This window comes from Oncorhynchus masou, chromosome 9 (assembly GCF_036934945.1).
Source record: "Oncorhynchus masou masou isolate Uvic2021 chromosome 9, UVic_Omas_1.1, whole genome shotgun sequence".
Lineage (NCBI taxonomy): Eukaryota > Metazoa > Chordata > Actinopteri > Salmoniformes > Salmonidae > Oncorhynchus > Oncorhynchus masou.
Window position 1 is genome coordinate 5,144,966 of NC_088220.1, and position 15,021 is coordinate 5,159,986.

Below are 15,021 nucleotides of genomic sequence, written 5' to 3' on the forward strand. Positions count from 1 at the left end.
GATCACTGATGTCTCGAATCCCACCGTACCTTCTCTGCTGTGCAATCTGGTTTCCGAGCCGGTCACGGGTGCTCCTCAGCCACGCTCAAGGTACTAAACGATATCATAACCGCCATCGATAAAAGACAGTACTGTGCAGCCGTCTTCATCAACCTGGCCAAGACTTTCGACTCTGTCAATCACCATATTCTTATCGGCAGACTCAGTAGCCTCGGTTTTTCGGATGACTGCCTTGCCTGGTTCACCAACTACTTTGCAGACAGAGTTCAGTGTGTCAAATCGAAGGGCATGTTTTCTGGTCCTCTGGCAGCCTCTATGGGGGTGCCACAGGGTTCAATTCTCGGGCCGACTCTTTTCTCTGTATATACAGTGCCTTGTGAAAGTATTCGGCCCCCTTGAACTTTGCGACCTTTTGCCACATTTCAGGCTTCAAACATAAAGATATAAAACTGTATTTTTTTGTGAAGAATCAACAACAAGTGGGACACAATCATGAAGTGGAACGATATTTATTGGATATTTCAAACTTTTTTAACAAATCAAAAACTGAAAAATTGGGCGTGCAAAATTATTCAGCCCCCTTAAGTTAATACTTTGTAGCGCCACCTTTTGCTGCGATTACAGCTGTAAGTAGCTTGGGGTATGTCTCTATCAGTTTTGCACATCGAGAGACTGAAATTTTTTCCCATTCCTCCTTGCAAAACAGCTCGAGCTCAGTGAGGTTGGATGGAGAGCATTTGTGAACAGCAGTTTTCAGTTCTTTCCACAGATTCTCGATTGGATTCAGGTCTGGACTTTGACTTGGCCATTCTAACACCTGGATATGTTTATTTTTTAACCATTCCATTGTAGATTTTGCTTTATGTTTTGGATCATTGTCTTGTTGGAAGACAAATCTCCGTCCCAGTCTCAGGTCTTTTGCAGACTCCATCAGGTTTTCTTCCAGAATGGTCCTGTATTTGGCTCCATCCATCCTCCCATCAATTTTAACCATCTTCCCTGTCCCTGCTGAAGAAAAGCAGGCCCAAATCATGATGCTGCCACCACCATGTTTGACAGTGGGTATGGTGTGTTCAGGATGATGAGCTGTGTTGCTTTTACGCCAAACATAACGTTTTGCATTGTTGCCAAAAAGTTCAATTTTGGTTTCATCTGACCAGAGCACCTTCTTCCACATGTTAGGTGTGTCTCCCAGGTGGCTTGTGGCAAACTTTAAACAACACTTTTTATGGATATCTTTAAGAAATGGCTTTCTTCTTGCCACTCTTCCATAAAGTCCAGATTTGTGCAATATAAGACTGATTGTTGTCCTATGGACAGAGTCTCCCACCTCAGCTGTAGATCTCTGCAGTTCATCCAGAGTGATCATGGGCCTCTTGGCTGCATCTCTGATCAGTCTTCTCCTTGTAAGAGCTGAAAGTTTAGAGGGACGGCCAGGTCTTGGTAGATTTGCAGTGGTCTGATACTCCTTCCATTTCAATATTATCGCTTGCACAGTGCTCCTTGGGATGTTTAAAGCTTGGAAAATCTTTTTGTATCCAAATCCGGCTTTAAACTTCTTCACAACAGTATCTCGGACCTGCCTGGTGTGTTCCTTGTTCTTCATGATGCTCTCTGTGCTTTTAACGGACCTCTGAGTCTATCACAGTGCAGGTGCATTTATACGGAGACTTGATTACACACAGGTGGATTGTATTTATCATCATTAGTCATTTAGGTCAACATTGGATCATTCAGAGATCCTCACTGAACTTCTGGAGAGAGTTTGCTGCACTGAAAGTAAAGGGGCTGAATAATTTTGCACGCCCAATTTTTCAGTTTTTGATCTGTTAAAAAAGTTTGAAATATCCAATAAATGTCGTTCCACTTCCTGATTGTGTCCCACTTGTTGTTGATTCTTCACAAAAAAAATGCAGTTTTAAATCTTTATGTTTGAAGCCTGAAATGTGGCAAAAGGTCGCAAAGTTCAAGGGGGCCGAATACTTTTGCAAGGCACTGTATCAATGATGTTGCTCTTGCTGCGGGCGATTCCCTGATCCACCTCTACGCAGACGACACCATTCAGTATACTTCTGGCCCTTCCTTGGACACTGTGCTATCTAACCTTCAAACGAGCTTCAATTCCTTCCATGTTCTCCAACTGCTCTTAAACGATAGTAAAACCAAATGCATGCTTTTAAACCATTCGCTGCCTGCACCCGCATGCCCGACTAGCATCACCACCCTGGATGGTTCTGACCTAGAATATGTGGACATCTATAAGTACCTAGGTGTCTGGCTAGACTGTAAACTCTCCTTCCAGACTCATATCAAACATCTCCAATCTAAAATCAAATCTAGCCTCTCTGTGTTAGTGATGACTGTTTAACAGTCTGATGGCCTTGAGATAGAAGCTGTGTTTCAGTCTCTCGGTCCCTACTTTGATGCACCTGTACTGACCTTGCATTCTGGATGATAACGGGGTGAACAGGCAGTGGCTTGTCCTTGATGATCTTTTTGTCCTTCCTGTGACATCGAGTGGTGTAGGTGTCCTGGTATTTTGCCCCCCCCCGGTAATGCGTTGTGCAGACCACACTATCCTCCGGAGAGCCTTGCGGTTGAGGGCGGTGCAGGTGCATTCTGGATGATAACGGGGTGAACAGGCAGTGGCTTTGAAATCTTTTTGTCCTTCCTGTGACATCGAGTGGTGTAGGTGTCCTGGTATTTTGCCCCCCCCCGGTAATGCGTTGTGCAGACCACACTATCCTCCGGAGAGCCTTGCGGTTGAGGGCGGTGCAGTTGCCTTCCCAGGCGGTGTTACAGCCGACAGTGTCATGATCTCTCTGGAACTTTCATTACGCACATTCCGAGTGATTGTATAAGTGTGTCCTTGGTTTACCATTGTCCTGTCGATTATTGTTACTATGTCCGTTGGTCTTGTGAGTACCTGTGCTGTGTGTTTTGGCTTTAGTGCCATTGTGGATTGTGCAGATGATTACAGGTCTCGTCCCGTGTGATAATCATTGTGCGATTATGTTATGTATTCGAGGTACTCCTAGCTCTTTTGTTTGGGTCTCAACCCTGTGTTATGAAAAGGCGTTTGTTTGGTCTTTGTCCCTGTGCCTTTACTCGGCACTCTGTAATTTGGTCAAATAAATACTCCTATTACGCATTCCTGCGCCTGTCTCCTGAATAATTTATTTATATTGACAGGCAGGATGCTCTCGATTGTGCATCTGTAAAAGTTTGTGAGGGTTTTAGGTGACAAGCCAAATTCTGGGACACTGCTGCTGCGCCTTCTTCACCATGATGACTGTGTGGGTGGACCATTTCAGTTTGTCCGTGATGTGTATGCCAAGGAACTTAAAACTTTACACCTTCTCCACTACTGTCCCGCCGATGTGTATAGGAGGTAGTGGACCCTCTGCTGTTTCCTGAAGTCCACGATCATCTCCTTTGTTTTGTTGACATTGGGTTATAGAGGTTATTTTCCTGACCCTCACCTCCTCCTGTCTCGTTGTTGGTAATCAAGCCTATCACTGTAGTGTAATCTGCAAACTTGATGATTTGAGTTGGAGGCGTGCATGGCCACGCAGTCATGGGTGAACAGGGAGTACAGGAGATGGCTGAGAACGCACCCTTGTGGGGCCCCAGTGTTGAGGATCAGTGGGGTGGAGATGTTGTTTCCTACCTTCACCACCTGGGAGTGGTCTGTCAAAAAAGCCCAGGACCCAGTTGCACATGGCGGGGTCAAGACCCAGGGACTCAAGCTTGATGAGTTTGGAGGGTACTATGGTTTTAAATACTGAGCTGTAGTCAATGAACAGCATTCTTACATAGGTATTCCTCTTGTCCAGATGGGATAGGGCAGTGTGCAGCCGATTGCATCGTCTGTGGACCTATTGGGGTGGTAATCAAATTGGAGTGGGTGGAGGGTATCAGGTAGGGTGGAGGTGATATGATCCTTGACTAGTCTCTCAAAGCACTTCATTATGACAGAAGACAGTCATTTAGTTCAGTTACGTTTGCTTTCTGGGAACAGGAACAATGGTGGCCATCTTGAAGCATGTGGGGACAACAGACCGGGATAGGGATTGATTGAAAATGTCCGTGAACACACCAGCCAGCTGGTCTGCGCATGCTCTGAGGACGCGGTTAGGGATGCCGTCTGGCCTGGCAGCCTTCAGAGGGTTAACACGTTTAATTGTTTTACTCGCGTCGGCCATGGAGAAGGAGAGCCCACAGTCTTTGGTCGCGGGCCATGTCGGTGGCACTGTATTGTCCTCAAAGCTTGCAAAGAAGTTGTTTAATTTGTCTGGGAGCAAGACGTCGGTGTCCACGACGGGCCTGGTTTCCTTTTTGTTATTTGTTAAGAAAAAGTTTCAGCTTTTCTAGTAAGATGTTAGGGGACAAGCAGACATGTCTGGAAGTCATGTGTATTGTAAGAGCCTTCACAAAAGCCCACAAGGTACTGATGGACCTCAGACATAGTCTTCATCAAGAGGTCGAGCTATACCCCTTGGGGCAACGTTACAGGGAACCAGGGCACAAATTAAATGGGGCCAAACAATCAATTGTAGTTGAACTACCAGGAGGAACAGTGTTCTGGACGACAGCTAACATTGTAGTTAAACTACCAGGAGGACCAGTGTTCTGGACTACAGCTAACATTGTAGTTAAACTACCACGATGACCAGTGTTCTGGACTATAGCTAACATTGTAGTTAAACTACCAGGAGGACCAGTGTTCTGAACTACAGCTAACATTGTAGTTAAACTACCAGGAGGACCAGTGTTCTGGACTACAGCTAACATTGTAGTTAAACTACCAGGAAGACCAGCATTCTGGACTACAGCTAACATTGTAGTTAAACTACCAGGAGGACCAGTGTTCTGGACTACAGCTAACATTGTAGTTAAACTACCAGGAGGACCAGTGTTCTGTACTACAGCTAACATTGTAGTTAAACTACCAGGAGGACCAGTGGGCTGGACTACAGCTAAAATTGTAGTTAAACTACCAGGAGGACCAGTGTTCTGACCTACAGCTAACATTGTAGTTAAACTACCAGGAGGACCAGTGTTCTGGACTACAGCTAACATTGTAGTTAAACTACCAGGAGGACCAGTGTTCTGGACTATAGCTAACATTGTCGTTAAACTACCAGGTGGACCAGTGTTCTGGACTATAGCTAACATTGTAGTTAAACTACCAGGAGGACCAGTATTCTGGACTAGAGCTAACATTGTAGTTAAACTACCAGGAGGACCAGTGTTCTGGACTATAGCTAACATTGTAGTTAAACTACCAGGAGGACCAGTATTCTGGACTAGAGCTAACATTGTATTTAAACTACCAGGAGGACCAGTATTCTGGACTAGAGCTAACATTGTAGTTAAAGTACCAGGAAGACCAGTGTTCTGGAATACAGCTAACATTGTAGTTAAACTACAAGGAGGATCAGTGTTCTGGCCTCCAGCTAACATTGTAGTTAAACTACCAGGAGGAGCAGTGTACTGGACTACAGCTAACAATGTAGTTGAACCACCAGGAGGTGTATAGTTTATATTGTTTAAATGTAGTTTATATTGTTTGAATTACTTGTATAGTTTATTTAGTGGACAGATGATCATGAATGACAACATCTATCTAGATTTATTGTACATGTCCCCTGCCTACACACATCTTAAGGTGTGTCCCAAATGGCACCCTGGAAAAAACTAATCTACTATAAAGAGAATGGGCACTCTATTTAACCTGGGGCCTGGACAAACACACACACACACACGCACAGACACACTTCCTTGTACCTGAGCAGGATGTTTGTCTATGTCTTATATTTCCCAGCTGTTTAGTGAAAAACTGTAATCTCAGAGGTGATACAAAATGAAAAGTGAGGTGTCAGGTGTTTAATTAACATAGCTACTAGCAGGATGTCTGTCAGGTGTTTAACATAGCTACTAGCAGGATATCTGTCAGGTGTTTAACATAGCTACTAGCAGGATGTCTGTCAGGTCAGGTGTTTAACAAATAGCATTCTAGTTTGCTCAGTTTGTTTTGTTGATTCTATCCAATATGTCAAGTAATTGTCTTTTTGTTTTCTCATGATTTGGTTGGGTCTAATTGTGTTGCTGTCCTAGGGCTCTGTGTGGTCTGTTTGTGTTTGTGAACAGAGCCCCAGGACCAGCTTGCTTAGGGGCCTCTTCTCCAGGTTCATCTCTCTGTAGGTGACAGCTTTGTTGTGTTTTTTGCAAAATATAACCACACACTTGTTTGTGTACATTCATTTTATGTTGTATGTTTGTCCCCCAACAACACTTTCCATCAATTTGTATTACAGACCCTTATGACAAATAGACTCAAAATATTTTTCAAAATCAACAAAATATGAGAAAAATTTGCCTTTGTTTTATTTGTTTGTCAGTTAGGGTGTGCATGGTGAATATGTGGGCTGTCATATGGTAATTTGGTAAAAAGCCAATTTGACATTTGCTCAATACATTATTTACATGAGGAAATGTACGAGTCTGCTGTTAATTATAAAGCAGAGGATTTTCCTAAGGTTCCTAACACTTGTATTTTGTCCTGTTATCAGGACTCTAATATGCAAGAGGTGGATAGTATGAGTCTCAGAAGCAGGAGTTGTGACCCATTTTTGTGACTAGGGGGACATATGGGGGAGGGAATGATGTTTCCTCCATGTAGATGTTTGTTCCACTGTGTGCTGTGGGTGTCTGGTTTTTGTCCAGTTCTGGCATTTCAATCGCCACAGACTAGTGCATGTCCCTGGGGCTGGAAATGATTGATTTCCCCCCTCCAGGATGGAGAAGCTGTCTTCATTAAAGTATGGGGATTCTAGTGGGGGGATATAGGTAGTACAGAGGAGGACATTTTTCTCTTTTGAGATCATCGCCTTTTAATTTTCTAGCCAAATGTAAAATGTTCCTGTTTTAACTAATTTCATAGAGTGAGTTAGGTCTGCTCTATACCAAATTAGCATACCCCCTGAGTCCCTTCCCTGTTTCACACTTGGTAGTTTGGTGGATGGGACTACCTGAGAGCCCAGTTTCCGTCTGGGTCATTTGTGTGTTTTATTATGTGGCTGATGGGGCTACTTAGGGATGAGTGGGATCCCCTGGGCTTGGGGTTCTTCATTTTTCTGTTCTGCTGTGATGTGGAGGCTATGGTCAGGGTTTGGATTGGGCTGTTCTGCTGGCTTCTCTGCAGGGGTGGCGAGCTCTCTAATGGGTTGTTCTGCTGGCTTCTCTGCGGGGGTGGCCAGCTCTCTAATGGGTTGTTCTGCTGGCTTCTCTGCGGGGGTGGCCAGCTCTCTAATGGGTTGTTCTGCTGGCTTCTCTGCGGGGGTGGCCAGCTCTCTAATGGGTTGTTCTGCTGGCTTCTCTGCGGGGGTGGCCAGCTCTCTAATGGGTTGTTCTGCTGGCTTCTCTGCGGGGGTGGCCAGCTCTCGAATGGGCTGTTCTGCTGGCTTCTCTGCGGGGTTGGCGAGCTCTCTAATGGGCTGTTCTGCTGGCTTCTCTGCAGGGGTGGCCAGCTCTCTAATGGGTTGTTCTGCTGGCTTCTCTGCGGGGGTGGCCAGCTCTCTAATGGGTTGTTCTGCTGGCTTCTCTGCGGGGGTGGCCAGCTCTCTAATGGGTTGTTCTGCTGGCTTCTCTGCGGGGGTGGCCAGCTCTCTAATGGGTTGTTCTGCTGGCTTCTTTGCGGGGGTGGCCAGCTCTCGAATGGGCTGTTCTGCTGGCTTCTCTGCGGGGGTGGCCAGCTCTCTAATGGGCTGTTCTGCTGGCTTCTCTGCGGGGTGGCCAGCTCTCTAATGGGCTGTTCTGCTGGCTTCTCTGCGGGGGTGGCCAGCTCTCTAATGGGTTATTCTGTCACACGTCACTGTTCTAACCTTCTCCTCAAGCACTTTCACCTACTCCTCTAGTGCTCTGTCCAGAGTGCAGACATGTCTCTCTCCAGCTCCAGCTCTCCATGTCTGGTTGAAAGGATGGTGTTAAGCTGGACGAATTGTTTTGGTGCTGACTGGAGTGTAATCACCTGCTGTTCCAGCTCCACCTGCCTTACCTCCAGCTGGATGAATGTATCCTTCATTTCAATGAGGTAGTAGTGCTCTGTGCTGGGAGGTTGACTCATCTTTGGGGTTGTATAATGAAGAGGTCTGGTCTGATATGCTCGGGATGTGTGTATCTTTCTCAATAGAGAGCATATCCTGCTGAGCTCTCTCTTTGATTATGTGAAAGTCTAGATGAAAATGTTTGGGGTTCCCCAATACCATTACTGTTCCAGAATTGTACAGGATTGTCCCATTTCTATGGCAGTCATCAAGACGTGTCTTGATTTTTCCATAAGGAGCTTATTATTTTTTACTATTTCCATGCCGCAACAACTGTTACTGTTTTTTGTTGTTTTTTTCTCCACTTTCATTTAACCAGGTAGGCTAGTTGGGAACAAGTTCTCATTTGCAACTGCGACCTGGCCAAGATAAAGCATAGCAGTGTGAACAGACAACACAGAGTTAAACATGGAGTAAACAATAAACAAGTCAATAACACAGTAGAAAAAAAGAGAGTCTATATACAATGTGTGCAAAAGGCATGAGGAGTTAGGCGAATAATTACAATTTAGCAGATTAACTCTGGAGTGATAAATGATCAGATGGTCATGTACAGGTAGAGATATTGGTGTGCAAAAGAGCAGAAAAGTAAATAAATATAAACAGTATGGGGAAGAGGTAGGTAAAATTGGGTGGGCTATTTACCGATAGACTATGTACAGCTGCAGTGATCGGTTAGCTGTTCAGATAGCAGATGTTTGAAGTTGGTGAGGGAGATAAAAGTCTCCAACTTCAGCGATTTTTGCAATTCGTTCCAGTCACAGGCAGCAGAGAACTGTAACGAAAGGCGGCCAAATGAGGTGTTGGCTTTAGGGATGATCAGTGAGATACACCTGCTGGAGCGCGTGCTACGGGTGGGTGTTGCCATCGTGACCAGTGAACTGAGATAAGGCGGAGCTTTACCTAGCATGGACTTGTAGATGACCTGGAACCAGTGGGTCAGAACAGAACAGACCTGACTCAATAATGTTACTGTCAGAACAGAACAGTACTCACTCAATAATGTTACAGTCAGAACAGAACAGTACTGACCCAATAGATGTTACTGTCAGAACAGAACAGACCTGACTCAATAGATGTTACTGTCAGAACAGAACAGTACTGACCCAATAGATGTTACTGTCAGAACAGAACAGTCCTGACTCAAAAGCTGTTCTCTTCTCCTCAGAACTGACACAATGCCAAGCGTCGTCTGGAGTGGTGTAAAGCTTACGCCATTGGACTCTGGAGCTGTGGAAATACATTCTCTGGTATGATGAATAACGCTTCACCATCTGGCAGTCTGATGGACAAATCTGTGTTTTGCAGATGCCAGGAGAACGCTACCTGCCCCAATGCATAGTGCCAACTGTAAAGTTTGGTGGGGCTGTTTTTCATGGTTTGGGCCCCTTAGTTCCAGTGAAGGGAAATATTAACACTAAAGCATACAATTACATTGTAAACAATTCTATGCTTCTGTAACGGATGTGAAACGGCTAGCTTAGTTAGCGGTGGTGCGCGCTAAATGGCGTTTCAATCGGTGACGATGGGTAACGATGCTTCGTGGGTGTCTGTTGTTGATGTGTGCAGAGGGTCACTGGTTCGCGCCCGGGTATGGGCAAGGGGACGGTCTAAAGTTATACTGTTACATTGATGCTGTTGACCCGGATCACTGGTTGCTGCGGAAAAGGAGGAGGTCAAAAGGGGGTGAGTGTAACGGATGTGAAATGGCTAGCTTAGTTAGCAGTGGTGCGCGCTAAATAGCGTTTCAATCGGTGACGTCACTTGCTCTGAGACCTTGAAGTAGTAGTTCCCCTTGCTCTGCAAGGGCCGCGGCTTTTGTGGAGCGATGGGTAACGATGCTTCGTGGGTGACTGTTGTTGATGTGTGCAGAGGGTCCCTGGTTTGAGCCCGGGTATGGGCGAGGGGACGGTTTAAAGTTATACTGTTACACTTCCAACTTTGTGGCAACAGTTTGGATTAGGCCCTTTCCTGTTTCAGCATGACAATGCCCCTGTGCACGAAGCGAGGTCCGTACAAAAAAAGTTTGTCGAGATCAGTGTGGAAGAACTTGACTGGTCTGCACAGAGCCCTGACCTCAACCCCATCAAACACCTTTTGGATGAATTGGAAGGCTGTCTGTGAACCAGGCCTTATCAGTGCCCGACCTCACTAATGCTCTTGTCGCTGAATGGAAGCAAGAGCCTGCAGCAACGTTCCGACAACTAGTGGAAAGCCTTCCCAGGACAGTGGGGGCTGTTATAGCAGCAAAGGTGGGGACCAACTCCATATTAATGATGTTGGAATGAGATAATTGATTAGCAGGTTTCCACATACTTTTGGTCTTGTGTATCTACTTCAAAATCACCAGAGCTTTTAAATATCACATTTATGTTATTTTACCAGGTAAATTGACTGAGAACACATTCTCATTTACAGCAACAACCTGGGGAATAGTTACAGGGAGATGAGGGGGATGAATGAGCCAAATGTAAACTGGGGATTATTAGGTGGCCGTGATGGTGTGAGGGGCAGATTGGGAATTTAACCAGGACACCAGGGTTAACACCCCTACTCTACTCTTACCTCTACTCTAATGATGGGATGGGGTGGGATGGGATCTTTAATGACCTTAGTGAGTCTGAACACCCATTTAACATCCCCCTACACAGGGCAGTGTCCCCAATCATTGCCTTAGGGCATTGGAATATTTTTTTAGACCAGAGGAAAGAGTGCTTCCTACTGGCCTTCCAACACCACTTCCAGCAGCATCTGGTCTCCCATTCTGGTCTCCCATTCAGGGACTGACCAGGACCAAACCTGCTTCAGAAGCAAGCCAGCAGTGGTATGCAGGGTGGTATGCAGCTGGCTCCGTTTGGTCAAAGCAAACATAAAACTACTGAATATGACTGGAAATCTGAAAGTGTTTCCTGGTTATGTCCTAGTATGGGATTCCTGTCATTGTTGAAAACCCCTCAAACTTTCTTTCATATAGTGCGGAGGCCTACCTGAACTCTGTAGAAACATGTTTTCTCATACTGTCTGTCTTCCTCTCTCTTTATGCTGTCTGTCTGTGTTACAGATATGGATCTAGAGGAGTTTGACAACGTGACTCTGAGGTACAACGCCACCAACTGTCCATCTATCGATGAATTCCGTAACCAGGTAACCATCTGTCTCCCTATCTGCCCCCCCCCATGCATAGGCCAGATGCCCACTCATTGATATGCTTCTATTCTATGGCTGTGCAATGAGAGATACCACTAGCCAATCAATCTAACAGAAGCAGCATGTTCAGAGTAACCATGGTCCATGGGTCTATACATATGTATATATGGAACTGTACAGTATTTGGAATGAGGCTGACTGTGCATCGCTTTGCATAAGTGTCTGCAAAATGACATAGCTACCATATAGTCATTACATGGAGAAAAATCAGACCTCTTATCTGAAAATGGATGACCCTCACTGAAACCCTTAACAAAGAGTTGATCTGTTTTGGAATGGGTGGCCAGTAATAAACTGGTACTGGACATCTCTGATACGTACGCCTCTTGGCGGAGGGAACGCAACACCCTGCTACAACTCAACTCTCCAAGGAGTGGAAAAGGTATGTGATCGTAGGTTTTATTAGGGTTTATTTGAACTTTATTTATACAGGTTTTTCTCATTGAGATAACATCTCTTTTCCAAGAGAGACCTGGTCCAATAGTAGCAGGGGGAACAACGTTTCAGACAAAACTATTTACATTCACTAACACAACATTAAACACAACTATAAACACACATACAGTACAACAAAAACATTTTACTTTAAAAACATGAAAGTCTTGACTAAAAACAGCTGGCCTAAAAACAAATACAATCTTCTATGATATATACATCGATCAAGTGTTTAAACTCCACCAACGAAACTAGATCATCACATTTTAAAATGTTCAGGAGAGAATTCCAGGACCACGGTGCTAAGTAACCAAAACTATTTCTACTACGACCTGTTCTAATTTTTGGTACTGTTAGAAGCAAATGAGAATGGGATCGTAATAGATATTTATTTACTGACCTGATAAAATGGCATTTTACCCAATATGGCCTTATAAATCAGTGTATACCAGTGTTTAAGACAACGCAAGGTCAATGACGACCAGCCAACAGCGCTATAGAAATCACAATGATGTGTTAGACGTTTCTGATTTGAAATTAACCTGAGGGCTGCATGATATACTGAATCAAGTGCTCTCAGGGTCGTGCTGAGGCCTGCATGTATATAACATCACTAAAATCTAAAACCAACATGAATGTACATCATACCAGCTCCTTCCTGGCCTGAAAAGAAAAACAAGCCTTGTGCCGGTAATGTACATCGTACCAGCTCCTTCCTGTCCTCCAGAGAAAAACAAGCCTTATGCCGGTAATAAAATCCTATTTTCAGCTTGAGCTCCCTTATCAAGTTCTCTACATGCACAGTGAAGCTCAGCTTATCATCAACACACACACCCAAATATTTGTACACTTTAACTGGCTCTATAGTATGTCCAGCCAATGTGGCAATGACATGATTTGTAACATGCCTGGCATGTGAAAATGCCATGCATTTTGTTTTACCTGAATTTAGAATCAGCTTTAAATCATACAGATTCTGTTGTATGATGTTAAATGCTCGTTGGGTATTTTCAAAAGCTAAAGATGAACTATTACCACTTGAATAAAGAACAGTATCATCTGCATAAAAATTAACATCCGCTGTTTCAATTAGATCCCCAATGTTGTTGATATACAAAATGAACAACAGTGGACCCAAAATAGAACCTTGCGGAACACCTGAGCACATCTCTATGGACCATCCACCATTACACATTGTGTACAATTTTATAGGTTATTTATAAGAGAGCAAGTAATTCAACAACATTTTAACTTTTGCACTAACACAGCATGGTCCACGGTGTCAAAAGCCTTTGACAAATCAATAAAAACAGATACACAATGTAACTTCTTATCAAGAGCACAGTGGATGTTATTTAAAACCTTCAATGTAGCTGAAACAGTGCTGTGGCCAGACCTAAAACCTGATTGCATTCCATTTAAGATGTTGTTTTCTCAGAAGTAGACCTTTAGCTGCCTACTAACTAATGACTCCAGTACCTTTGACAGTACAAACAATTTTGATATGGGTCGATAGTTGACAAGTAGCGAAAGATCTCCACCTTTCAGGAGAGGCCGTGCAAAAGCAGATTTCCATAACTTGGGGATTTCCTTAACATCAAGCGTGAGGTTAAAAATACATGTTAAGGGGGAGCAATTATGTCTGCAGCTAGGTGTAGGAGGCGGGGGACTAGATCATCAGGACCAGGGGATTATTTTTTATCACTTTCATTCAGGGCTTTACACACTTCTGAAACAGAGAAGGATGAAAAGGAGAACCTGGTGAAGGAGTGCACAGAGGTGTCAGGTAAGCTCATAGGGCTCAATTATACCTTTGACCTTTTCAAATAAACTGCCTGCATCTAAGAAATGCGTATTCAAGGCTTTCAGAATGGAAGTTCTCTCAGTTACAATCTGTATGTCTACCAAATATTGTTTGGAAGCTGTATATCTTTTTTGCACTCCAAACCCTTCACTACTTGCAAAAATTTAGATGGATTATTTACATTTTGTGAAATAGATTTCAGGTAGTGGTCTGCTTTCAATTTACAGATCATAGCCACACCCATATTTCGAAGACGTTTAAAAGCCATCCAATCATCTGCCAAACTAGTCCCTCTTGCTTTAGCATTTTGTTCTCTTATGATTTTTGTAAATTCCTTAGTAAACCAAGGGTTCTCTCTGCCCTTAATCCTGAATTTATTTAAAGGGGCCTATTGCATGCATCCTGGAATGTGTTGTGGAAGTAAGAAAAGGATCAGGGATTAATTCCATTCTATTCCATTCAATGCTTGATACATCATGTAAAAAACCTTGAATATCAAACCGCTTCCAGTTTCTTTTCGTAATAACACGAGGAGATTTCTTAGGAATGTTACCATCTCTCACACAGGCAATAGCACAGTGATCACTTATGTAATTTGCAAAAATACCAGAAGCATTAAAATGATGGGGAGTATTTATCACGGGATTCTTCCTGGGAAGGAAAGGCGGACCAAAATGCAGCGTGGTTATAATTCATGGTTCTTTAATAATGAAACCATACATGAATAAACTACAAAAACAAGAAACGTGAAAACCCGAAACAGTCCCTAGTGGTACAAACACTGACACAGGAGACAACCACCCACAAAACCCAACACAAACCAGGCTACCTAAATATGGTTCCCAATCAGAGACAATGACTAACACCTGCCTCTGACTGAGAACCATATCAGGCCAAACATAGAAATAGACAAACTAGACATATAACATAGAATGCCCACTCAGATCACACCCTGACCAAACAAAACATAGAAACATACAAAGGAAACTATGGTCAGTGTGTGACAGTATTGGTTAAGATCAAATCAATCAAGAGGATTTCAAAGGATATTTTATATTCAACCTCGTTACACTGTTGACAATCTGAGTAAGATTATAGGTATTGCACAGAATGTTTCATTTTTTTATTTTTTTTATTTCACCTTTATTTAACCAGGTAGGCTAGTTGAGAACAAGTTCTCATTTACAACTGCGACCTGGCCAAGATAAAGCATAGCAGTGTGAACAGACAACACAGAGTTACACATGGAGTAAACAATTAACAAGTCAATAACACAGTAGAAAAAAAGGGGAGTCTATATACAATGTGTGCAAAAGGCATGAGGAGGTAGGCAAATAATTACAATATTGCAGATTAACACTGGAGTGATAAATGATCAGATGATCATGTACAGGTAGAGATATTGGTGTGCAAAAGAGCAGAAAAGTAAATAAATAAAAACTGTGGGGATGAGGTAGGAGAAAATGG

The 15,021-nt window shown here is 43.6% G+C and overlaps 1 protein-coding gene across 2 annotated transcripts in view; it reads left to right on the forward strand.

The window, feature by feature from the left end:
- LOC135545447 (cysteinyl leukotriene receptor 1-like) overlaps nucleotides 1–15,021 on the forward strand; it is a 37,875-nt gene that overhangs the window by 11,602 nt on the left and 11,252 nt on the right. The window contains exons 2-3 of one of the 2 annotated variants that reach the window (XM_064973068.1): nucleotides 9,277–9,358; nucleotides 11,170–11,252. In XM_064973068.1, the coding sequence (XP_064829140.1) occupies nucleotides 11,172–11,252 (81 nt within the window). In that variant the 5' untranslated portion in view covers nucleotides 9,277–9,358; nucleotides 11,170–11,171. The remainder of the gene's footprint in view (nucleotides 1–9,276; nucleotides 9,359–11,169; nucleotides 11,253–15,021) is intronic. The other variant, XM_064973067.1, reaches the window with a different exon arrangement.